Source organism: Piliocolobus tephrosceles, chromosome 8 (assembly GCF_002776525.5).
Source record: "Piliocolobus tephrosceles isolate RC106 chromosome 8, ASM277652v3, whole genome shotgun sequence".
Classification (NCBI taxonomy): Eukaryota; Metazoa; Chordata; class Mammalia; order Primates; family Cercopithecidae; genus Piliocolobus; species Piliocolobus tephrosceles.
Window position 1 is genome coordinate 38,453,721 of NC_045441.1, and position 27,099 is coordinate 38,480,819.

Genomic DNA, 27,099 nt, shown 5'->3' on the forward strand with positions numbered 1-27,099 from the left:
ATGCACCAGCAAGAAAATAGCCACTCGAAAGTGAAGATAGACAGCAAGGATATTAGGTAGATGATAAATTTGAGTACCTGGAAATGAAAACATCTTATAAAGAAACTGAAGATACATAACGTGTACAAGTGAGTTTGTAGGAATATAATCAGAAAGTGGAAGAGATACTATATTAGAGAAAAACCTAGATTCCCCTGAAAGATTATGCCATATTATCACGATATAGCATACCAAGATAATAGTCAACAAACATGTGAACTATAGAAAATATGACATAAATTTCAGATACTGCTAGAGAAGATTTAAACACAGGTTTAGAAAAAGTAATTGTCTCTTTGATAAAGGGCAATAAAAACTGGTGGATTTTAGACTATGATGACTCAGGCTTATACTTACATTGATTATACCTACCCTGATATTTTTGTTAGAAATTACTATATTAGTTTCAAACATACTACTTAAGACATAAATTTGTATCTATTTGAAACATGTAGCTAATTAATTAGAAAAAAAGTTAATGACATTTCAATAGAAGTTTGAAATGACCATAATGTAGTTATTTTAGTTATCAAAATTTAGGGGATTGGATTGTAAAATGCCTCTTCAGACACAAGTAAATTATATGGATTGATGTATAGTACAAAACACTTCTTAGCACATTAGACTGGTCATATCATAGCTGCTGTTATTAGACACCTGTTTAAATTTTAGAAAACTAATAAATTACTAGCACTTAATCTCAGGCTTGTTTTGCCTCTGACTAATTAAGCACCCTCACACCAGTAGCTTTAGTATTGCACTAGGTTTTTAAAATAAAAGTGAATAAGGTCTCCCCGTTAAGATTGATTTATGATATATAAAATGTTGTCATGGCCTACTTGTTTATAAAGTGTGAACCATTTTCACTGGAATTTAACTATTTATGGCTCAGAAATAGTTTTATGTTGAAAATATTTTGATTTTAGAAAAGGAGATAAACACAACTTCATTCATGAAATAAATATTAGCCTAAAGAATAATAAGAAATGTTTTCCTTTAAGTGTTAGAGGCAGCATTTCATCAAGTTAACACAGTATTTATTTATTTATTTATTTATTTATTTATTTATTTATTTACTTAAGACAGAGTCTTGTTCTGTCACCCCAGCTGGAGTTCAGTGGCATGATCTCGGCTTACTGCAACCTCTGCCTCCTGGGTTCAAGCAATTCTCATGCTTCATCCTTCCGAGTAGCTGGGATTACAGGCATGTGCCACTACGCCTGGTTATTTTTTGTACTTTTAGTAGAGACAGGTTTCACCATGTTGGCCTGGTTGTTCTCGAATTCCAGACCTCAAGTGATCCTCCGGCCTTGGCCTCCCAAAGTGCGGGATTACAGGTGTGAGCCACCATGCCAGGTGAACACTGTTTTAAAATAAGGTAATAGTTTTGGTTACTAGGGTCAGAATCAAAGAGATTTTTTTTTATTATAGCTACCTCAAATTGCAATTTAATAATTTCTACATACGTAGAATAACCCAAAATAATAAGCTGGTAAAATAAGCTGTAATTTTTCTGATGTGATATTACTGATAGATACAACGTTGATATTGTTGATACAACATTGACATTAATTTGAATAATGTTAATTTATATTCTCAAATTTAGAACACTATTACTTTTATAAAGCAATACTTTTTATAAGAATCTCAGGAATAAAAGAACTGATGAATAAATAAAGTAAGTTATACTGGATTTTTCGGTACACAATCATTCAAAAAATTCTGGGAATTGAGGATCAATTCTGCTGTAGTCAATTTGAATATTTTGTAATTCCAAATCTGAATAAATAAAGCTTGTATTTAATTATGTAGTAACATGAAAAAAGTTAATAAATTTTTTTAAAATGTAAAATTTCTTCATTTAATATTATTTGAGTGCAGTAAAATACAGAAGAATTTAAAAAGTAAAGACCTAATCAACCAGAGAAAAACTTCATAAAACCAAAATCAGTGATAATATCTTAAAAGCAGCCAGAGATGGGGGAAAAAACACAGATTACCTTCAAAGGCTTGACAGATCTTTTCTACATAGCAATAATAGATTACAACAGGAGTTCTAACATATGTATTTATATTTATTATATATTTAATATATAATATATTCATATTTAATATGTTGTATATAGTTTATATATTATATATTGTATATTTATATATTTCATATATAGTTTTACATATTATATTATATACTATGTTATATTTATATATTTATATATGATACATTAGATTTATATATTTGATATATAATATGCTTTATTTATATATAATATTTACCACTTTTATATTTGATACATTATATACTTATATTTATATATAATATATATTATATAAATATAAGTATATAATGTGTATACATCATATATTATCTATAATATATGCATCATATATTAAATATATATAAATATGTTATATGTTATGTGATATAGATTATAATATATAATTATAACTAATATGATATCTAACATGCATAATATAATATATAATCATATTATGTTATATATATAATTAGATATATATTACTATATATTATTACATAATATATGACTATATATAAAAACATAAGCTAATATATAATATGCAAAATATATATTTATAATATGTAAATCATCAACTAACATATATAAATATATATGTAATATCTTTATCATATATAAAATGTATATTATATATTTATATATGATATATGATAACATTATATTATCACATATATGATACATATATATATTTAAATGGTGTCATTGTCTGGGGTAGTACCCGAGGTTTGTTGTCCCATGGCCATGGAAAACTAAGACACACCAGAGTGAGGATAAGTGGTTGTTTAATAGACAAAAGAAAGAGAAGAGCTCTCTGTGCAGAGGGGTCCTGGAGAAAATGGGTTCCTACTTCCACAGTGAAATGCAGAAGGATTTATAGATGAGCTTGAGGAGGTGGTGTCTGATTTACATAGGGCACACAAAATTGACTGAACCAGATGTGCCATTTGCGTAGCACATGAGAATCTGGCCACTGCCACCCTAATCTTATTATGTAGATGGATTCTCTACCTGACTGGCGCCTTGTTGCTTGATTTTCACTGTACACGTGGTGACAAAGAAAAGGAAAGATGGAGCCTCCATGTTGAATATACCTGGCTTCCAGGTAGCCCTTCCCTATTGGCACAGCTGTCGGCATTCACACCTGCAAGCTTTGAGCTTGCTTATCTATGTTTGCAGCTGGATTTTTCTGGCTGATCTTTGTTAGAAAATAAATGATTTGGGTGCTGCTTTTTGTTAAAAGGGAAACCCTGCCAAGGACTCTGTTGCCCTTACCATCTGATTAAACAATTTGTTTTTAGCTCCTGTATCAACATGACATTGTATTTTGCTACACTGACAGAGAAAGCAACATTAAATTAAAAATATTGCAAACCACACAAAATCCACAAAATGAATAGAAGAAAATAAAATAAATCTATTCAAAATTCAACCAACTGTAATGAAATAAAAAACAAGAATCAAAACACTCTAGTGAATACAGTTACTCCCACATCAACTATTTAGCAGTAAATGAAACATTGTACTACAACACTCCAAACTGAATTACATATTTTCAAATAAGCCTTTGAGATTATAAAGGTCTGCCTTCATACAGAACTCCAAAAATTAAATACAAATAAAATAATCAGTGACGAAAAATAATAAAAATTTATCTTGGAATAATAATTAAATGGTGCAAAGGAAAAACAGAAAAAAACAAAAATGTAATAAAAGACATTGAATAAAAAATGAAAAAACATCCAAGAGAATGAACATGAGATAAAGAATATTTAAAAGTGTTAAAGAGAAGGTGGTTGAAGTGGAAGATAAACAAAGAAGAAACAATATACATATAATTGGAGTTCCTGAAGAACAAAAACCAAACAGTGGAACAGAATGTGTTAAACCATGGTTTCTGGACCTTGGCATGGTCAGAATTTTGGGCTTCATAACTCTATGCTGAAGGAGACTATCCTGTGCAATTTAGGATGATTAGCAGCACCCCCAACCTCACTCACTAGATGCCAGTAGCACCCTTCCCAGGTGAATGAAAAGCTACAAAATGAACAGCAAAGTAAATCAAAAGAAAGCATGGAAAGAAAAATAAAAAATGATAAGTAAAGTAATGAATGAATTAGAGAAGATGAAGTAACAGGCACTCAAGCTACTTTTCTGCTTTAGCCAAATAGAAAACTGGACAACTTGTAAAAAAAAAAAAAAAAATCATTTCCAGACACTGGCCAAAGGCACTGAAAGACTGGGATCTCTAAAGAAGGGAAACTAACAATGTGAGCCCTACAATTACACCAGCTTGCTTCCTGGGGGGGCAGTTTTTAAGCCACAGTCCAGGAAAGTGAAACCCAAACATAGCTTTACATTCCTGTTGGATTGAAGAGGAGATTAGAGTTCTGAGAAGTCAAGGAATGGAGAATTTGCAGGGCAAGATGACAGAAAAGAGGGAGTTATGAAGATGTGGAGGAGGAGTGGGGCTTTGGAAATATGCAGAAGAGATAGCTCAGGTCTTTCGATACTGATCTGTGTATACAAAAGAAGGAACTACTAAAGCTAAGGAAAAACCCACTGTAAAGAAGTGGGCATAAGCTTTCCCTGAAACTCAAACAGGGCAGAGAACGTTTTATGTCCCCACAAGCTAGAATAAAACACTTTATAGTACATAGGTACATCAGGTCAGATCTTCAAAAGGATATTACCTTTGTAGTCAGGCTTAACTAGTTCAACTTTAAAGATTGCTCTGGACTTTCTCAAAGTTTAAAAGCACCTGACTGATTCCAATTACTTTATTTGCTGGAAAAAAATCCAAAACTTAAAAATAAAACAACTTTCAGCAACCAACCAACAACTTAAAGTCCAAAATAAGTTATCAGTTTAAAAAATAAAATGAAACTACTTTTCATGCAAAGAAGCAGAAAAATATTACCCATAGGGGAAAAATCAGTCAATAATAACAGTCCTCTGAGTGATAGACATAAAGGACCAAGCAGCTATTGTATTCAAACAGCTCTTACAAACCTGTTTCATATGTTCAGATCATAGAGACAGTCATAACCATGATAACAAGGGATGATGTGAAGATGCAAACGGAATTCTAGACATGAAAAATACATCTGAAGTAAAAGATAAGTTGGTAGTTTTAAGAACAGAGCAGATCTTTCATGATGAAAGATCAGTAAAAATAAATACATAGCAACATAAACTATTCAAAATGAAAAGAGAGAAAATAAAGCTTCAAAATAAAGCATCAGTTACTGTGGAACAGTATCTAGTAAGACGTCTGACATACATGCATTGGAGTCTCAGAATAAAAGTGAGTTGAAAAAAAAGGTTGGTGACACAATGACACAAATTGTTCCTAGCTGATAAAAATTATAAATCTGAAGACACAAAATGTTCAACAAATTTCAATCTGTATAAAAATGTTTTAAAATTATGCCCAAAACACATCAATGACATTACTGAAAAACAGTGATAAAAATTAAAAACAACTAGACAAAAGATATTTACAAAGAAACACATGTAAGAATGACTTCTGGCTTTTTGTCAGTTTGTGCAAGCCAGAAGAAAATAAATGCACATATTTTAAGTAACAAAAATAAATAAAAAGGAACTAAGAAGATATTAACTAACAATAAAAATATTTAAAATTAGAAGCAAAATAGAAACATTTTTATAAAAACAAAGCTGAAAGAATGCACTGCCAGTAGACCTGAAGGAATTTCTTTAGACAGAAGAAAATAATGTATATGAAAATTCAAGTTTACACAATGAAATAAATTGAGGTTAACAGAAATGGTAAACATATGGGTAAATATAAAATACTATTTTTCATCTTGGAGTTCTTTAAAGTATCACTGTTTAAAGCAATGTTAATAATAATGTATTTCAGGTTTATAGCATATAAAAAAGTAAATTGTGTGACAGTAGTATAAGAGACAACAAAGAAAATAAGCATATGCTGTTTAAAATTTTTTGCACTATTTTTGGAATGATATATTATTATCCTGTAAACCCTGGAGTTAAAGATGTATATTGTAAAATATCTACACTATAAATCCTAGAGAGAGAACAACAACAGAAAAGAGAAAAACTTTTTAAAGCATACGTAGTAAGCTAATAGGAGATAAAATGAAATTTTAAAATTAAAAAAAATTATTAACTAACTCAAAAGAAAGTAACACAAAAGAAAAATAGAGTAGATAAAATAAATAGAAAAAAAAAAACAGATTTAAACCAAATTATGTCCACTGTTATACAGAATTTAATATAATGAACTTAAAAGTCACAAATTGTTAGTTGGATAAAAAATTAAGACCTGGCCAGGTGCAGTGGCTCATGCCTGTAATTCCAGCACTTTGGGAGGCCAAGGCGGGCGGATCACCTGAGGTCAGGAGTTCGAGACCAGCCTGACTAACATAGTAGAACCTTGTCTCTACTAAAAATACAAAAATTAGCCAGACGTAGTGGCGGGCGCCTGTAATCCCAGCGACTCAGGAGGCTGAGGCAGGAGATCCCTTGAACCTGGGAGGCAGAGGTTTCAGTGAGCTGAGATCGCACCATTGCACTCCAGCCTGGGTGACAAAAAAAAAAAAATTAAGACCCTGCTATATGCTGACCACAAGAAAACCACGTGATATATAAATAAAAGTTTAAGGTAAGATGTAAAAATATATATAATTCAAAAACTAGTCAAATTAATGCAGAATTAACTGTAATAATACCAGACAAATTGAATTTCAGAAAAAGAAATTTTACTAAGGAGTCAGATATTTTACAATAAGAAAGGGATCAATCCATAAAATGTACATAAAATATATTTAAAATGTATATCACCTAATAACAGAACTCAAAATACTTGAAGCAAAAACTGATAGAACTGAAAGGCAGATTTACAGTTAGTAGATATTTCAAAACTCTGTTCTCAGCAGTTTATAGGAAAGGTAGACAGAAATAACAGGGGATATGGAACATATGAAAAACATTAATCAGCTAACTTGATCTAATTGATATAAATAACAATGGCACACAGAACATTCACTGAGATAAATTATATTCTGGAATATCAAACAAATCAAATGAAATCGAAAGAACTGAAATTGTAGAAAGATGTTCTCTGATAGGAACAAAATTAAACTAGAACTCAATAATAAAAGATGCCCGGTAAAAAATAAAAGCATATATGCATTTAGAATATAGCAATATACAAATGGTTAATACATCATTATAGATGTATTAGATGCTAGAATATAGCATTTAGAATATAGCAATATACAAACGGTTAATACATCATTATAAAGTTAGGTTTATTTCAGGTATGTAAGGTTTGCTTAACTTTAGAAAATGGGTAAATGTGATTCATTGTATTAACTGATTAAAATACAAGTCATTTACTCATCTCAAGATATGAAAAAAAATTTGATACATAGGATTAACATTATCCTTAAATTAATAATGGAAGTCTGTGAAAAGGCAAATCAAAAAATATTAAACAGTGAAATGTTGAAAGCCTCCCCTCTGTAATCAGTCTCAAGCAAATATGTCCTCTTTCACGTCCTCTTTTCTCCTCCTCCTTTCACCTAAGCACTGAAGTTCTTAGCCAGCCCAATCAAGCAAACATAAAAATGGTATACAAATTGGAGGTGACTAAACAATACGATTATTCTTGATAATATGATTATGTATGTAAAAATCCAAATAAATATGTAGTTAAATTACTTTTCATTTTATTTTACCTTATTTTATTTTTAAGACAGAGTCTTGCTTCGTCACCCAGGCTGGAGTGCAGTGGCATGATCACAGCTCGCTGCAGCCTCAATCTCCCGAGCTCAAGCCATCATCCTGCCTCAGCCCCCCCAGGTAGCTGGGACTACAGGCATGCACCACCATGCCCAGCTAATTTTTGTATTTTTTGTGGAGACAGGGTCTCCCCATGTTGCCCAAGCTGGTCTGGAACTCCTGAGCTCAGGCAATCTGCCACTGACTCCAGCCTATACAGTTAAATTACTATGATATAAAGAAACTGAATAAGGTTTTCAGAAATAAACATTATCGTAAATGCATTTATTATATTCTAAATATCAGCAAGAAACAGAAAATTTTAAAACATTTAATCTATCACTTAAAATTGTATCAAAAACTATTCACTATTGAGTAATAAATCTATGAAACTATATTCAAGAATCCTATGGCAAAACTAGTAAATGTGTTGAGAGAAAATCTGAAACCTAAACAGACAAGGAAATATGTTATTCTCTGGACTGGAAACTTAAAATGTTTAAGTTTAGAGCTTCCTAAAAAAGTTTAGAGCTTCCTAACAGTTTCAATGCCATCTAAATCAATATTCTAACTGTATTTTTGTGGGATTTTGAAAAGTTCTTTAAAAAATAGATACATAAAAACAAAGAATTAGAAATAACTAAGACTATTCTTAAGTAGAGGGGAGAAATTCAATACCCTTTTATGGCAACTTGCTGGCCTCATAAGGATCACAATGTTTTAATGGAAAAACTTCTGTTTTTAAGAAAAAACTGTTTACTTGGTAGGACGTAACCTGAGTGTTGAAGCAATTCTCTTCTTGCCTGAGAGAATAAAAACTACTCAAAATTTTTCCTGGCCTACAGTTAAAAGAAACAGTAAGAGGTTTTCTCGAGCTTGCAGGATACTACAGATGCTGGGTCCTACATTTTGCCCTAACGGCCTCACCATTGGATTAGCTTACTAGAAACTCAGTATCAGAGCCTTTACCTTGAGAAGACAGCCATGAGCAGGCTTTTCTGCAAATGGAAATAGCCTTACAACAGTCTTCAGCTTTAGGACTTCCAAATTATGCTAAACGTTTCACCCTGTTCATTCATGAAAATAACATTCAGGCATTAGGAGTACTTACCTAAACACGTGAAGGAAAATAGAGGTCAATCACATTTTATAGCCTGTGATTGGACTTAGTAGCTAAGGCATATTTTAATTGTTTAAAAGCGGTAGCAGCAGCAGCCAAATTGGTAGCTTCATCTGAGCCACTTTTTTTTTCTTTTATTATTATTATTATACTTTAAGTTCTAGGGTACATGTGCATAACATGCAGGTTTGTTACATATGTATACTTGTGCCATGTTGGTGTGCTGCACCCATCAACTCGTCAGCACCCATCAACTCGTCATTTACATCAGGTATAACTCCCAATGCAATCCCTCCCCCATCCCCCCGCCCCCCTCCCCATGATAGGCCCCGGTGTGTGATGTTCCCCTTCAGGAGTCCAAGTGATCTCATTGTTCAGTTCCCACCTATGAGTGAGAACATGCAGTGTTTGGTTTTCTGTTCTTGTGATAGTTTGCTGAGAATGATGGTTTCCTGCTGCATCCATGTCCTTACAAAGGACACACACTCATCCTTTTTTATGGCTGCATAGTATTCCATGGGGTATATGTGCCACATTTTCTTAAATCAATCTGTCACTGATGGACATTTGGGTTGATTCCAAGTCTTTGCTATTGTGAACAGTGCCGCAATAAACATACGTGTGCATGTGTCTTTTTTTTTTTTTTTTTTGAGATGGAGTCTCCCTCTGTTGCCCAGGCTGGAGTGCAGTGGCCGGATCTCAGCTCACTGCAAGCTCCGCCTCCCAGGTTTACGCCATTCTCCTGCCTCAGCCTCCCGAGTAACTGGGACTACAGGCGCCCGCCACCTCGCCTGGCTAGTTTTTTTGTATTTTTTAGTAGAGATGGGGTTTCACCATGTTAGCCAGGATGATCTCGATCTCCTGACCTCGTGATCCGCCTGTCTCGGCCTCCCAAAGTGCTGGGATTACAGGCTTGAGCTACCGCGCCCGGCCTGCATGTGTCTTTATAGCAGCATGATTTCTAATCCTTTGGGTATATACCCAGTAATGGGATGGCTGGGTCATATGGTACTTCTAGTTCTAGATCCTTGAGGAATCGCCATCTGAGCCGCTTTTAAGACACAAGCTTTACTTGCAAGTGTTTGCACACTGCAAAAAATATATATTAAATTCCAGTCAAACTCTGCATTTGTCAGCAAGTAGATTAACATCTTCTGGAATTCTTCTCCTATCTCCTAATTTCCATCTAAAATGTTGCAACTTACTAACCCTGCTACTCTACTACCTCTGCTTCATGCAGGTGAAGACCACAATTGTGAGTGTAGTGTTAGAAATGGTGGCTCCTCATGTTCATATGCGAGATAATCTCTTTGATAATCTTGAGTTGATACTTTTTGTTGATGGGTCTTATTATAAAACTCAGACGGAAAATACCAGGCAGGGTATAATCTTATCACCTGAAATGATAATACAGAAGAGAACTCTTACCCAATATAAGTCAGTTTCTCCTGAGCTTGTACATACAGCTAAAGACAAGTCAGTGAACATTTATACAGATAGTTATATGCTTTTGGAGTAGTCCATGATTTTGACATGTTATAGAAACAAAGAGGGGGGAGCCCCATTAAAAACAGTCTCCAAGCAAATGCACTCCTTTCTGCTATCCTCTTATCATCACGAACTGCTATTATTAAGATTGAAGGTCATAGCTGTAAAACTAAACCTGAATATCAAAGGAATTCCCTGACAGATTTCTATGCTAAATCAGCTAGTGCTGAAACTGTTAGGATATACAATTTGAATAAACTCTACAAGATTGATCCAAGTCAACTCACCTGTGGTGACCTATTTAACAAACTGCTAAGTGTGCCTGATTTGGAAAAACAAAATTGATATCTGAAAGGCTGTAAATGCAGTGTTAAACGTGAACTCAAAGAGCTCTCAGATGGGTGCCTAATACTTCCTTCAGGTACTTCCTGAGTCCTTGAAGCTTCCACTGTTAAAAGTTCTGCACTCCACAAAGCTGTTCACTCTATAACTCATCAAGTAACAGATAGCATGATCCAAATTACGAACAAACACTGGTGGGGTGACTGTTATCACAATGATAAAATGACTTATAACCAATGTTTGGTTTGTCAAACTCATAATCCTGTGAAAACAATAAAAACTTCAGGTGGTGTGTTTTCACTATCGGACTTTATTCAATTGTCATTTTCAGTGGGATATCAGTATATTTATTTACACATTACCTGGCTGGATAGAAGCTTTCCCATCTGCAAAAGCTGATATTATGATGGTAACTAAGAAGTTATTTAAAAAGTATTTCCTTTATGGAGCATCCCTGGAGAAATTTCCAGCAACAGAGGAACCTATTTCACTGGACAATTTAGAAAGCAGTTGAATAAGCTTATGCACACAATGGCATCACCATTTTCCCTATTACCCTTTGTCTTCTGGAAAGGTCAAAAGATAAATGGCATTTTACAGCTGAAATTGGCAAAGTTAACTGAATCAATTTGATTGCATTGGCCAAAGATATTACCTCGACTTTAATGGTCATCAAATCCACTTGCAATTGAAAACATCAATTCACTCCTTGTGGAATAAGTTCCCGGAAGGCATATGCCCTTAATAATAGAACCTCATGTATCTTCCATTCTCCTAATGCATTATGTCTAAGTGTATTTTCACGAGGTAAAGGAGATCTTCCATGACCCACAGACTGAGAACAACCAAAGCTTTCAAAACCCAGAACCTGGAGATTGAATCTTCTGAAAATGGCATCAGAGACCTCATTGAACCCATGGTCCTCTCCCCATTGGAAGAGACTATACCAAGTTCTACTTGCCTCCCACGCCGCAGTAAAATATCAAAGGCTTAACCTTGGATTCACATCTTACAACTCAAAAGCGCCCCTCCAAGCTCCTGGAAATGTATACCTGTTTGAGACTTCAAGGTAAACCTGACCAGGAAAACTTTTCCCCAGGATCAGATGGCATCCTAGACACTGACAGCTATCCTAAGGCCATAGATCAAGACTTTTCTGACATCATGAAAACCGAAAACCTTATCCTTTTTCCTCTTTTTCCTATTTCTGCCATCCTAATCCTTCCCTTTCTTTACAGGAAAAGCCATGGACTGTAATTTGTGGATGGCTTTAGCAAAGGCTTATGCTCCAGTAAGAAACCAAAACAATTGTTAGATTTGTAGCTAATGCCCCCAAATCAAGAAACGATTCCACTAATGCCACTGCTTGTCTGTGTTACCAGTGTCATGCTAAAACCTCAAAGGAGGAGTGGAAATTGATATTCTAGACATGATTGCTACTTGCTTTCCTGTGCTTATTGAAAACAATACTCTGACCTTTCCAATTAATAACAGAATGGCTACCAAATATAAAAAACCTATCCAAGTGATGCCTACAAAAGGTATATTGTGCTTCCAGGCATTGAATACTCAAGATCTGGGGATCACTTATGGGGGTACAAGTAATTGCTTGTATGATGTCACTGGGCTAAATCCAGTAAAGTCTTGTTCCACTGAATACGGTTATGCATCCTTCCAGCATGCTATAAAGGGACTACACACAGAAAACAAATTACTCACTGTACCTGGCTCAGGAGCTATGTAGGCCTATGGGTGAAAAAGTGTAACTAGCCTCTGCTCACATACCACCAGGTGGCCCTCTTTTCCAGTTCCTGGGGGCCTGCAGGTACACTGGGTCTGAGGAGAATTTGTTTACTGTGTTCTGCCTCCTTGCTGGTTCATATCTTGCTTAATGGGGCTTGCTCACTCCTGTCTTCCAAATAGCTTTCTCTGAAAGTTTCAATAATACCTTCCATAATCAAAGGCCAAAGTGATCAATATCCAAAATTAATACTAACCTTAAAGTGGAATGAAGATAAGTTAATTTCCACTGAGAAAAATTTCTAATGAGGTTCCTGGATGCTCACTCTTGTTGGTAGATGGTGCCAGTTGTATGGAATTTGAAGGTAATCTATAAATTGGGGAAAAATCTTGAAATTTATAGCCAATTATATTTTCCAGTGTTTAAATGGGAAGAAGTCACTCTCCTGAAGGGGAATTTTAAAAAGTTGTGTTCAGCAAAAACCCTTAATGGAACACCATACATTGTTAGATCTCTTCTTGGCTTATGTTGGGATCTTGCATATGGTGCTAAACAGAACTGAGTGCTGCACTTATCTTCCCCCTGGTTTTACTACTACAGAAAGCTTTTTTTTTTTTTTTTTTTTTTTTTTTTTTTTTTTTTTTTTTTTTTTGAGACGGAGTCTCGCTCTGTCGCCCAGGCTGGAGTGCAGTGGCGTGATCTCGGCTCACTGCAAGCTCTGCCTCCCGGGTTTACGCCATTCTCCTGCCTCAGCCTCCCGAGTAGCTGGGACTACAGGCGCCCGCCATCTCGCCCGGCTAGTTTTTTGTATTTTTTTTTTAATAGAGACGGGGTTTCACCGTGTAGGCCAGGATTGTCTCGATCTCCTGACCTCGTGATCCACCCGTCTCGGCCTCCCAAAGTGCTGGGATTACAGGCTTGAGCCACCGCGCCCGGCCAGAAAGCTTAATTTAAAAGGTAGCCAACACTGCTATTCCTGCAGACACTACCACTGAATGCACCAGGGACATTTCTCAGGGGAAAGAAACACATGCTGTGTTTATGGGAGTAGCGAACAGCTGGTTTGCAGGCGTCATGAATGGTGGCTGGCAAGGCTGGCTAGTCTAAGATTTTCTCATCTCTATGCTCCATTTAATCATCTACAGATTACTATGATTGATATTACCAGGCTAACTACAAAAATAGATATCTCTTTAAATCAGACCATTTTATGGCACACTGTAGTTCTTAATTGCCACTCCACCCCAAACACAGACTATGACCACTAAGACTTAAATACAGGCCTGGCGCGGTGGCTCAAGCCTGTAATCCCAGCACTTTGGGAGGCCGAGACGGGCGGATCACGAGGTCAGGAGATCGAGACCATCCTGGCTAACACCGTGAAACCCCGTCTCTACTAAAAAATACAAAAAAACTAGCCAGGCGAGGTGGCAGGCGCCTGTAGTCCCAGCTACTCGGGAGGCTGAGGCAGGAGAATGGCGTAAACCCGGGAGGCGGAGCTTGCAGTGAGCTGAGATCCGGCCACTGCACTCCAGTCCGGGCGACAGAGCAAGACTCCGCCTCAAAAAAAAAAAAAAAAAAAAGACTTAAATACTGCTGAACTGTCTTTATTGCTTGAATTTTGAATTGTTTGTTCTGATGAGTTTAGTTCGCAGAGATTCCTGTTAAATAGTGTATTTCCCCTCTTTCTTTATATTATCCTCCCGATAGCCATTATAGTGTTCTCCTTTGTGTGTTATATCCCTTAATACAAAAAACTAGCCGGGCGAGATGGCGGGCGCCTGTAGTCCCAGCTACTCCGGAGGCTGAGGCAGGAGAATGGCGTAAACCTGGGAGGCGGAGCTTGCAGTGAGCTGAGATCGGGCCACTGCACTCCAGCCTGGGCGACAGAGCGAGACTCCGTCTAAAAAAAAAAAAAAAAAAAAAAAAAAGAATCATAAATGCTCATTTGTGGCCATCCTTTGTCCATCAAAAGATCTCATTACAGTTAGAGTAACAAAAACACGAGGAAAACATAATCATCCAACTAATTTCATATAATGAATTGTGAATTCTATGCAGACATCAAACAAGTCCATTATGAAGGTAGCAGAAAGGAGTGTCAGTGCTAAGTTTTGGTCACTCTCTCAAAATTGACTGGCTGAGCAAAAGAGAATAATTGTTAAATTAAATTAGATTTGGCCTGAAACTAACCTACGTATGTAATAAACTGTAATATAAATTATATGTGAACCAACTGCAACCTAACAACTTGTGAGTAAATTCTTACAATATGCAGCTGTGTTGCAGCCAATCATAGCAGCCAAGCTTTCAGCCAATCACAGGCTGCAAACCAGCAAAACATGTTAAACTAAGGCAAACCCGGAACTGTAACCATGTAGACTATTTTTGTATGTCACTTCTGTTTCCTGGCTATAAATATTCCCTGCCCACATTTTGTAGTGGAACTCTCTGAACGGCTTTTGTGTTGAGTGCTACCTTGTTCACGAATCTTTCTTTTCTGCCCAATTAAACACTGCTACATTTAATTTATCTAAGGTTTTTTTTTTTTTTTTTTTTTTTTTTTTTTGACGGCACCTCGCTCTGTCACCCAGGCTGGAGTGTAATGGCATTATCTCAGCTCACTGCAACCTCCACCTCCCAAGTTCAAGCAATTCTTCTGCCTCAGTCTCCTGAGTAGCTGGGATTACAGGCACTCACCATCATGCCCAGCTAATTTTTGTATTTCTGTAGGGAGCTTCACCATGTTAACCAGGCTGGCCTTGAACTCCTAATCTCAGGTGATCCTGTGGCCTCGGCTTCCCAAATTGCTAGGATTACAGGCAGGAGCCGTGGCACCCGGCTTTTCTTTTTTAATAGTAACATATTCACAGGTTCCAGGGATTTGAACATGGATATATTTGGGGGTTTAAATATGAATGTATTAAAATGATTAAAAAATTCAGGTAAAGGAAATGAAGGAAATTTATTGCCAACAAGTGTACACTAAAAGAAATCCTGCCTAACAAACTATTATTTTTTTCCTTTTATTTAAGGTTCATATGATTATTTTAAATAAAAGTATAACATTGTCCTCTGAATGTATGTATGACAACTGCAGAGTAAGAGATGAAAGCATATGATAAATTAACATAAGGTTGCAATGTTTGTACATGTTATGTGAAGTGGTATGTTAACTCTAAGTGAAGTGTGGAGAGTTAAAGATGCACAATGTTTTCTCTAAAGGAGTCCCTAAAATGCAATGTAAAGAAGTATAGTTAAAGAGTCAATTGATGGCTTAAGTTGGAATTCTAAAAAAGCAAAAAGACAAATTTAAATAATTCCCAAAAAGGCAGGGATAAAAAGGAACAGAGAAGTTGAAATGTAGGGTTTTCCAGAAGCCAGTAATAAAATGCTACACTTAATCTAAATATATCATAATTACATTAATTACATTAATGGCAATATACTAAACATTCCAATTATAAGGCAGATATTGTCAGAATAGATAATAAAGACACAGCTATATTCTACTTACAAGAGGCATACTTGAGATATATAAAGATACAAATCCATTGAAAGTAAGTCAATGAAAAATACATGCAATGTAAATAAAATATAAATAGGTTGTAGTGGCTATTTTGAGATCAGATTAAATAGGCTTCATGACAAAGGGTGTTACAAGACATAAAGAGAGTTATGCCTTAGTTACAAAACAGTTAATTTGTCAAGAAAACCTAACAATCCTAAAGGTATATGCATCTAGTAACAAAGGTTCCAAATACGTGAGGCAAAAATAAACAGACCCAAAAAGAAGAGATACACAATTCCACTGATCACCTTAGGGGGTTTTAACATCTTTGTCTACTTGATGAAGCAGCTGGACAAAACAACTAGTAAATACATAGATCTAAACAACATGTCAATCACTTCCAGGTAGTTGGTATTTATAGAACACTACACCAAACAAACACTAAATATTCTTTTCAAATGCATGTAGTATATTTACTACTATAGATGATATGTGGGGACAAAAAACAAGTCTTAATACATTTAAAAGTATTGAATTTATCCCACATATGTTCTCTAGCCACCACAGAGTCAAATTAAAAATCAATGATCATAAGACATCTAGGAAAATATCAAATCTTTTAAAATTAAACACACTTCTAAATAAACTACAGGTCAAAGAAGAAGCCACAAGACAAATTAGAAAATATTTAAACTTAGCACAAAATAAAATATATCAAATTTTTTATAATGCAGTTAAAACTCTGCTAAGAAGAAAAATTAGCCTTATTTGCTTATCTTAGAAGACAAGAAAGATCTGAAATTAATGATAATGTTTTAATATTAAGAAACTAGAGGCTAGGTGTGGTGGCTCACGCCTGTAATCCCAGAACTTTGGGAGGCCGAGGTGGGTGGATCACTTGAGTTCGGGAGTTCAAGACCAGCCTGGTCAACATGATGAAACCCCGTCTCTACTAAAAATACAAACATTAGCCAGGCACGGTGGTGGGCGCCTGTAATTGCAGCTACTTGGGAGGCTGAGGCACAAGAATCACTTGAACCCAGGAGGTGCAGATTGCAGTGAGCCGAGATCACACCACAGCACTCCAGCCTGGGCAACAGAGTGAGACTAGGTCTCAAAAAAAAAAAAAAAAAAAAAAAAAAAGAAAAGAAAAAGAAAAGAAACTAGAAAAATGATTAAATTAAACCAAAACTAAGAAGGAAGAAAATTAAAAAATGATAATAGAAATTGTGAAATGGAGGATAGATACACAAGAGAAAAAATTTGAAAAGTCAAAAGTTATTTCCTATGTAAGTGTCCATAGACAAATGAATGGATAAAGAAAATATGGCATGTCTGTGTCGGGGTATGTGTGTGTGTATATTTATAATATTATAATATTATTCAGCCATAAAAAGAAAAAGAACCTGCCATTTGCCACAACACGGATGAACCTGAAGGACATTGTGAGTGAAATAAACCAGGCACAGAAACAAAAATATTGCATGATTTTACTTACATGTGGAATCTTAAAAAGTCAAGCTTATAGAAGCAAATAGTAGAATGGTGGGTTTCCAGGAGCTGAGAGGTGGAGAAAATGAGAGATATTGGTCATAAGTGTATAAACTTTCAGTTTTAAGATGAATTAGTTCCAGAGATACAGTGTGGGGACTGTAGTTAGTAATACTGTATTTTTTACTTGAAATATGACAAGAAAACAGATTTTTGGCATCCTCACCACATATACACATACACACACACAAATGATAACAATGGGTGATGACAGATGTGTTAATTAACTTGACTGTGGTAATCATTACACAATGTATACATGTATCGAATCATCATGTTGAACACCTTGAATATATACATTTATTTTGCAATTAAATGTTTTAAAAGCCCAAAGGTTTTGCTTTGAAAGCATTAACAAAAGTGATAAACTTATTGTTAGTCTGATCAAAGAAAGAGAATACATATTACCAATATAAAAAATTACAGATCCTAAAAAAAGATAAGGGAATATTACAAACTTCTATGTGCCAGTTCTTTTGGCACTTAGACGAAATGAACAAAATCTTTAAAAATACAAGTTAACAAAATTAATACTAGATAAAATAGAATATGATAAATGCATATATATATATTTATAAAATATATGGAGTTCTTTTTTTTTTAATCAAAAGACTTACCACAGTGAAAACTTCAGGCCTAGATAGTTTTACTGATAAATATTATCAGACATTCTAGGAAACAACCACCAATCTTATGTAGGTTATTTCAGAAAATAAAAGAGGGAGTACTTCTCCAACAATTTTAGGAGTCTAACTTTACCTCATACAACAAAATTAGACAAAGATTTTACAAAAAATAGAGGAAATCGTAGATTAATATTTCTCACATACACAAACACAAACATCTTTACAAAGCAAATAAAAAAATTTATAGAAAAATATAATCAAGTAAACTTTATCTCAGGAATGGAAATATTCACTTACCATTAAAAATTAATCAATGTAATTTAACATGCTAATGGAATAAAGGAGAAAATTATTTTGCTAGATATGTCTTTGATGAATTTTTAAAAATATATGATGAACAGGTTTAAACACAAAGTAGAAAAAAGTGAAAAAGGAAATCATAAACAGAAAAGTTAATTCTTCATAGGAATAGTAAAAAAAATACTAAATTTATACGAAAACACAAAAGACCTGGAATAGCCAAAGCAATGCTGTGCAAAATAAGAAAGCTAGAGACATCACACTTCCTGACTTCAAAATATACCACAAAGCTATAGTAACCAAACCAGCATGGTACTAGTATAAAAACAGACACAGAGACTAATGGAACAGATTAGGGAACCCAGATAAAAAGACACACAATTACAACCAACTCATCTTCAGCAAAGGCTCCAGGAATACACAATGGGAAAAGGACAGTCTTTTCCATAAATGGTGCTGGGGAAACTGTATAGCCATCAGCACAAGAATGAAACTAGACCCCTACCTCTCACAATACACAAAAATCAAGTCAAAATGGGTTAAACATTTAAGTCTAAGATCTGAAGCTCTGAAACTATTAGAAAAAAGACATGAAGAAATGATCTAGGACATTGGTCTGGTCAAATATATTTTGTTTAAGACCTCAAAAGCACAGTCAACAAAAGTAAAAATAGAAAAAATGGGACTACATCAAGCTAAAAAGCTCTGTACAGCAAAAAAAAAAAAAAAAAAAAAAAAAAAAAAAAAAAAAAAAAAAAAGAAGAAGAAGAAGTGAAGAGACTACTCACAGAATGGGGAAAATATTTGCAAACTACCCATCTGACAAAGGATTAATAGCCAGAATGTGTATAAGGACCTCAAACAACTCTATAGCTATGTGTATATATACATATACATATATATATATATATATGTCTTATGTCTTATTCTGAAAAATGTCTATTCATATCTTTTGCTATATATATACTGATTAAAAAGGGGCAAAAGATATGACTAGACATTTTTCAGAATAAGGCATAAAAATAATCAACAGGTATGTGAAAAAATGCTCAACATCACCAATCAGAGAAATACACATCAAAACCACAATGAGATATCATCTCACACCAGTTAAAATGTCTTTTATCAAAAAGTCAGGGAATAACAAATGCTGGTGAGGATATGGAGAAAGGAAAACCTTCATTCACTGTTGGTAGAAATATAAATTAGTACAGCCACTATGGAAAACAGTATGGAGGTTCCTCAAAAAGCTAAAACTAGAAATACTGTATGATTAAGTGATTCCACCACTGAGTATATATCCAAAAGAAAGGAAAACAATATATCAAAAAGATATCTGCATTCCCATGTTTATTGCAGCCCTGTTCGCATTAGGCAAAATGTGAACTCAACCTAAGTGTCCATCAGTGGATGAATGGGTAGAGAAAATGTGGTATATACACACAATGGAATATTATTCAGCCATAAAAGAGAATAAAATTCTGTCATTTGTACCAACACGGATGGAACTGGAGGTCATTATGTTAAATGAAATAAGCCAACTACATAAGACAAATATTGCTTGTTCCCACTGATATATGAAAGCTAAAATGGTGGATCTCATGAAGATAGAGAGTAGATTGGTGATTATCAGAGGCCAAGAAAGGGAGTGTGGAGGGAGGATAAAGAGAGGTTGATGAATGGGTACAAATATACAGTTAGATTCAATAATTAAGACCATGTTTGATATATCAGTGGGGTGACTATAGTTAACAACAATCTGTTGTACATTTCAAAATAACCAGAGGAGAAAAATTCATATGTTTCTAGCATAAAGAAAAGATAGATATTTAAAGTGACGGATATTCCAATTAGTCTGATTTGACTTTTACAGAGTATATTAATGTATCATATTATCACATTTACCCCCAAAATCTGTAAATTTTAAAAATATGAAAGTTGATAGTAGTAGAATAGAAGGTACATACGAAAATCAGAGATAAAGCAATACAAAAATTAAGAGACATAAACCACAGGATGAAAAGTCCAATATTTGTCTGATAGTAATTCTAAAAGAAGAGAATAATTATAATTCATTGACAGTAAATAGATAAAGATGGAGAAATCATTGATGAAAGTCATGAATTGTTAAATCGAAGAAGTATAACAAGTCCTAAGCCAGATGAACAAAAATATATCCTCTCCTAAACGAATTCTATTGAATCTGTAAAAAATCCCAAGACAAAGATAGTGTCCTAAAAATAAGCAGAGGGGAAAAAAACAGAATACCTGCAAACAATTAAACTCAGTGTATTTTAAAAGCAACAATACATCTTCAAAATCAATTAGATAAATTTGTTACTAAAAAATCGTAACTAGAATTGAACTGGAATTCTAAACCCAAGTTAGAACATTTTTCAAAACTGAGGGTGAATTAAAACATAGAACTAGAAAAAGTTTACATTTGTGAAAGAATTAGCAAAAATTGAACTTCAGCAAAAAGAAAATGGAACCAAGTTCCTAGGGGAGAAAAAACAAGTATAATAAAAAAGCAAAAGGAGGCAAATAATTGATAAAATATCATTGAAAATTAAAATAAATAGTAACCATTGAAGATAATAATTATTATAACAATGATTAATTAATTTTGATAAAATAACTGGAAGATAGAGAAAAGTATCTCATAACTAATCTCCTTATGTTATAAAAGAAAAGACAATATGTTTTAAAAATGTTTTAATTACATTGTGCTAAAACTAAGTATTTATGAATGTTTCCAATTCAAGAGCTTTCTCTTAAATTCTCGCTTTCCATTAACTTTAATATACTTTTCGTGAATTTTAATTTAATGATTATGACACTAGAACAATGTAAATTCCTTAAACAGGGGAGGAAGAGTAGGGAAGCGTTAAATCTGGTCAATCCAAGAGGTGCGTGAAAGAAGAAATATGAAGAAAGAGGAACCCAAAAGAAAACATGAGGACTAGAAAACAATAGCAATTTTCATTTATATTTGGTCTCTTTTAACTTATCTTTCATGCCTTCTAGGATGAAGGTGAACCACTTATTCAAACAAACAAGAAATGCAATGCAAAGGACTCATTTTACAAGTCCTCTACACAAAAGTAAGCAGTTTTCCCAGTGGAATTTTGATTTTGGAATATATTTCTTTTTCCTTCATGACACATCCTCTTTATGTCTACAATATCCTGGATCTTATGAGTGACCCAGAGAACATCAAACACAGACATTTACTTATATTGATTGCTAAAATAAACATTGAAGGAAGAGTCTTAAGGCACACCTATGCTTGATGGAAGAATAAAACCAAAAACAGACAGTAAATGGTCAAAGAGAGAGAGAGGGGGGATAAGAGTACTGTATCCTAGAAAGCCAAGACAGAGAAAGTTTAAAGGGGAGAATTCATTGACTCAGTCAACAAATACATTGGGTACCTATTATGAATCTATGTCTTAAACTATGAGCTACATCAGTGAGTAGGCAAAGATCTCTGCTCTCAGGATCTCTCATTATAAAGGTGTATTGGTCTGTTTCCATACTGCTAATAAAGACATACCCGAGACTGGGTAATTTATAAAGGAAAGAGGTTTAATTGACACAGTTCCACATGGCTGAGGAGGCCTTACAATCATGGCAGAAGGCAAGGAGGAGCAAAGTTACATCTTACATGGTGGCAGTCAAGAGAGCCTGTGCAGGGGAACTCCCATGTATAAAACCATCAGATCTCGTGAGACTTATTCACTACCATGAAAATGGTATGAGGGAAACTGTCCCCATGATTCAATTATCTCCACCTGGCCCCACCTTAGACAGGTAAGGATTATTACAATTCAAGGTGAGATTTCGGTGAGGACACAGCCAAACCATATCAAAAGGAGAACAGATAATAATAAGCAAATACACTAAGAAAGTAAATAGACCATATCTTAGAAAGTGACAGATAAGTCTATGAAGAAAAGGTAGAACAGGACAAGATCTGGAGTCCCACATGTACAGGGTAGCAGGCTTCAGTAATAAGTAGGAGGTGTGGGGAGGCCTCCCCAGGTGCTGAGGGGTGTGCAGAAATTTGGAGGAGTTGAGAGAGCAGCCATGCAGAGACTTGGAGTGATTCTATTCCCCGAAGAGGGAATATAGAGCAAAAGCCCAAGTCAGAAGTGTGCTTAAGATGTTAAGGAAGAACAAAAGGCGAGGGTGCCTGGAGTAGGATAACAGTAGGGTAAGAGGAGGGAGTAGCAAAAGGAGAGGTCAGAGAAGTGCTAGGAACCAGATCTTGTGGGATACTTTAAGCAATTGTAATTACCAGGACTGTCATTCTGAGTGACATGAGGCTTTAGGAGAGAAGTGGAAAGATCAGACTTATACATGAAGGTAATAATCATGGTGGCTGCTGTGTTCAAAGTGGATTTTTGCAGGGGAGAGAAGATGGAACACCAGTTAGGAGGTTATTGTTGTTATTTAGGATAGAGATAATGGTAGCCTAGGGGAGAGTGCTGGCAGAAAAATTTGTAAGCAACGATTGAGTTCTGGATGTATGTTGAATGTAGAGCCAACACAATTTTCTGATTGTGATGAATCTGGAAAAAAGAGGACTCAAAAATGATTCTAAGACTTTGGCCTATGCAGCTGGATGTACTGAGATTGCCATTTCATAACAAGGTGAAGGTAGTGGAGAAGTCAGTTTTACATACATTGAGTATAAAGATGTTCATTAGACATCCAAGTGGATATGTCAAGTAGGCAGTGTGAAATGTGGATTTGAGGTTTGAAGCAGATGCCTGGGCTACAGAAATCAACCCGGGTGTCATAGCTTATAGAAAGGTATGTAAAGCCATGGCACTGAATGAGAACACTAAAGGAGAACTGTAGTCAGACAGGCAAAGGGCACTGAGTCCTGGCATCTCATTAAAAAAGAGAAAAAAAAGAGGAGAAACCAGCAATCAAGACTGAGAAGGAGCAACCAGTAAAGCAGGAGGAAGATGAAGAGTCTAGGTCCTGGAAGGCATATTGAGGATGTGTTCAGGAAAGAGTAATGAAAACCTATTCACATAATGTAAATAGGTCAAGTGGGATGAGGCCCGAGAATGGATAATGGGGCTGACTAGTGGATTTAGAATTCAGCAGAGTGATAGAGTGAAGGCCAAAACACATGGCATGGCACAGAGAAATTGATGAAGAGGGAAAGAGAGGCAGCAAAAAGAATTAAAAAATGACAACACGTGTGGACCTCAAAGCGCTTCATGTCTGCCCACTCTTTTTTCTTCACATGTTTTGAACACTTCAGACAGCCTTCACATTTCAACTTCATTTTTTTCTCATTCAAATTGAAAGTATACCCATGACCAAACATAGTGTCATGAAACACATGTATGAATGCCTACTACATGTGTTATGTAGTAGGCATGGAGTGTTATAAAAACATTTTAAAACATGATACAAAGTTGGATTTCAAAGTGTTAGAACAACATGAGAAAAAAGCCTTGTTCATTAGCCAACTTGGATCCAACTCTAGGGCTCAAAACATACCTGCTTGCTGAATATGGGACTTTGGCATCCTCCATTCTTTTTCGTCTCAATTTTCTCATCTTAAAAATGAAGGTTGATGACTAAATGGCCCCTAAATTCCTCTCTCACTTTTGGGTTTATTTCCCATTGTATTCTTATCTTGATTTTAATTTTAAAAATTTCTGTGATCATCTCAGAAACAGTTAATATTTTGATTAAGGACATGATACTTCACTCAGAATGGAAAAGTTTTATTATAAGACAAAGTATCAAATCATTGTATTAAGTAGCTTATATTTAAACATAAAAATGTCCTTGGGGAAAAGTTTATTACCTTCATGGAAAATTCCATAAAATATTTATGAAATTTATCAGAGGCTCAAACAGTGAGGTATCTTTTAAGCTTTCATTGAACTCACGGATTAATTTCTTACATACAATGCTAGTCAGATATGTTAGAAAACATTTAAGACTTTGTTATGATTTAAAATATCTTGTTATGTTTAGTACTTCTATGACACTAATTTGAAGATAAGTAAGTTCAAAATGTGTTCACACACAACAAAAACACTATGGACTCATCACTGATCTATTTAACTTTTCCAATATTATGTTTTTTAATTTTCACAGCATTCCTATGTGGTAGAGACAATTTTTGTATTGGTTCTTGTTCACTCTTGTATCACAAACACCTCGCACAAGACTTGAAATATAGTCAACTATGAACAAATATGTGTTGAGGAAGTGAGAATCACTGATAATTCTTTTAAAAATGACTTGACTGACAGGGGATTTTTTGGAAGGGTATGCCTTGTCCAGAGAATGGAAAGATCAAGTTTTGCACTAAGTGTGGATAGGGCAGGAGAAGGTCTGGGGATCCATCCATCTTGTCATAATATAGTCTTTAGAATGCGGGTTGTATGGTTTTCACTCAGGATCAAATTGGAATTGATTTCACCGTGTCTGTCATATATGCCTGTGAAAAAGAACAACTTTCAAAACTCCAAAGATCCCCATATTTGTGTGTGTGTGTGTGTGTGTGTGTGTGTGTGTGTGTGTGTGTGAAATAATTGCATTTCATAGGATGGCTGAAGCCCTTCAACCATGCTAAAAAAACTTGTGCAATTTGGCTGCATTAGTGTGGAATAGTGGGAATGCTGCTGAATCTTATGCGGATTATGTGGATTTGAGTCCTGACTTTGACCAATAGTTGACCGTAAGCAAAGGAAATCAGTTTTCTAAGCCATAGTTTATTTGTAAATTAATGGTATTCTCTGAAGGTCAAATGAGCATTTTTTTTTGGAAACTGTAAGATGTATGTAAGTTTTCTATTTCTGTGTGACAGACTGCAGGAATTTAGTAGCTTTTGTTATCTGGCAGTCCTGTAGGTCAGAAGTTTAGGCATGTTCCAACTGGGTTCACTGTTTAGGGTTCCCTAAAGCTGGAATCAAGGTGTCAGCTGAGACTGGGTTCTCATCTTCCAAGATCATTCAGGTTGTTGACAGAATTCCATTCATTGTGGCTGTAGGACTGATATTTGTTTCTTCAAGGGAAAACAAAGAGCATGTGTTGCTGTTTCGTGTCTCTTTTTGGAGCTTGCTTGCTTAGATTGGGCCTATTCAGGACAATCCCACCATTTGATTAACTCAAATTCAACCAATTAGGGACCTTTACTACATGTGCCAATCTCTTGAGGCATACAAAATCACATAACACAGGAGTACTATCTCCTCATAATCACTTGTTCTGCCTACTGTCCAGGGGAGGTAATTATATATGGTATGCACACCAAGGGGCAGGGGTCCTCGGCATCATCTTCAGATTCTTCTTATCACAATATAATATTGTTATAAACTTCACCAATTGAATACGCTTTTCATAAGATGTTTCTATTTAATAACTTCATAGAGCTTATGAAGATGTTCCTTGGGATAAGATGCTACCACCAAAACTTGTTCCAGAAGAAACAACATTGGAAAAAGCCGCTGACCCCATCTCACAGTGTTTTACTCTGAAAAGATACAAAGGGTTGCCAGCAATAACTCAGGTCAGCAGACTTCTCTGAGCAATAATATATTTCTCATTGTTACTGAAATGAGTTCCAAAACTTTAAGTCAAAATAATACTTATCTTATTGTTAACAATACATAAGGAAGTAAATTTATGTAAGATAGGTAAATATATATATACACATGCAAACATATGCACACACACATATGTATGGAGTTGAAATTTCCGTAATCGTACAAGTTATTGATGACTGCAAATACTTTGATATTTTCAATATTTAAAACTTTTATTGATTATATAAAGACTACTTCTTTCTCAAAAGTCATTTGCAATGACTGTGTTTATTTCTGGAATTGCAAGAGAATGAGTAAATAATGAAGAAGACAGAAATAATTTTACCAGATAACCTATGCTGAAGATGGTTCTTCACACAGGATCTAGATCTTAGCTCTGTACCTTTCATGGCAAAAAGAGAAGATCCATAGATTGCTATCTGATGTTATCACTTATTATGTGATAAAACAAAGCATACCAATTTTTCAGTAGTGACACTCATTCTTTTCATTTCTGAGTATCAAGAAGAATTTATCACATGAATTATCATATCTATGCCATAGCCAGAGAACTTTTCCTCATGTGTGAATCTGTTTGTGTTACTCCACTGATTAAACCCATCGCTTTTTATTAAAAAAAAAAAAAAAAATCCATACTCCTTGACATGACACAGACCCAATTCTCCAATATTTGTCCATGGCTCCCTCCTTAGCATCATCCCTGTCCCATTCTTGTCTTCTTACTGTTCCACTTTATTGGCCAAACATCACTCCTCACTGTTCTCTGTCCTATCTCTGCTGAGCTTCTCTCAAGTCTCAAGTCTGCCATGCTCTTTTCCAGGTTGTGTGCTTTGCAAAGAGTGTTCCACTGCCTTCATCACTCTCCCTATTTATGCCAGGTGAATCTCAAGAATTCTTCAGGTCTTATTGTAGCCCTCACTTTTGACCTCTCAACACTGGATTAGATGTCTCAGCTTTGTGCTTGCAAAGTACCTTCTACTTCCATTGATT

At 35.0% G+C, this 27,099-nt stretch overlaps 1 protein-coding gene across 1 annotated transcript in view; it reads left to right on the forward strand.

Moving 5' to 3' along the window:
• SPATA48 (spermatogenesis associated 48) overlaps nucleotides 1-27,099 on the forward strand; it is a 65,109-nt gene that overhangs the window by 13,389 nt on the left and 24,621 nt on the right. Inside the window, exons 3-4 of the mRNA XM_023231999.2 lie at nucleotides 21,551-21,627; nucleotides 25,934-26,072. Of these exons, the coding sequence (XP_023087767.1) occupies nucleotides 21,551-21,627; nucleotides 25,934-26,072 (216 nt within the window). The remainder of the gene's footprint in view (nucleotides 1-21,550; nucleotides 21,628-25,933; nucleotides 26,073-27,099) is intronic.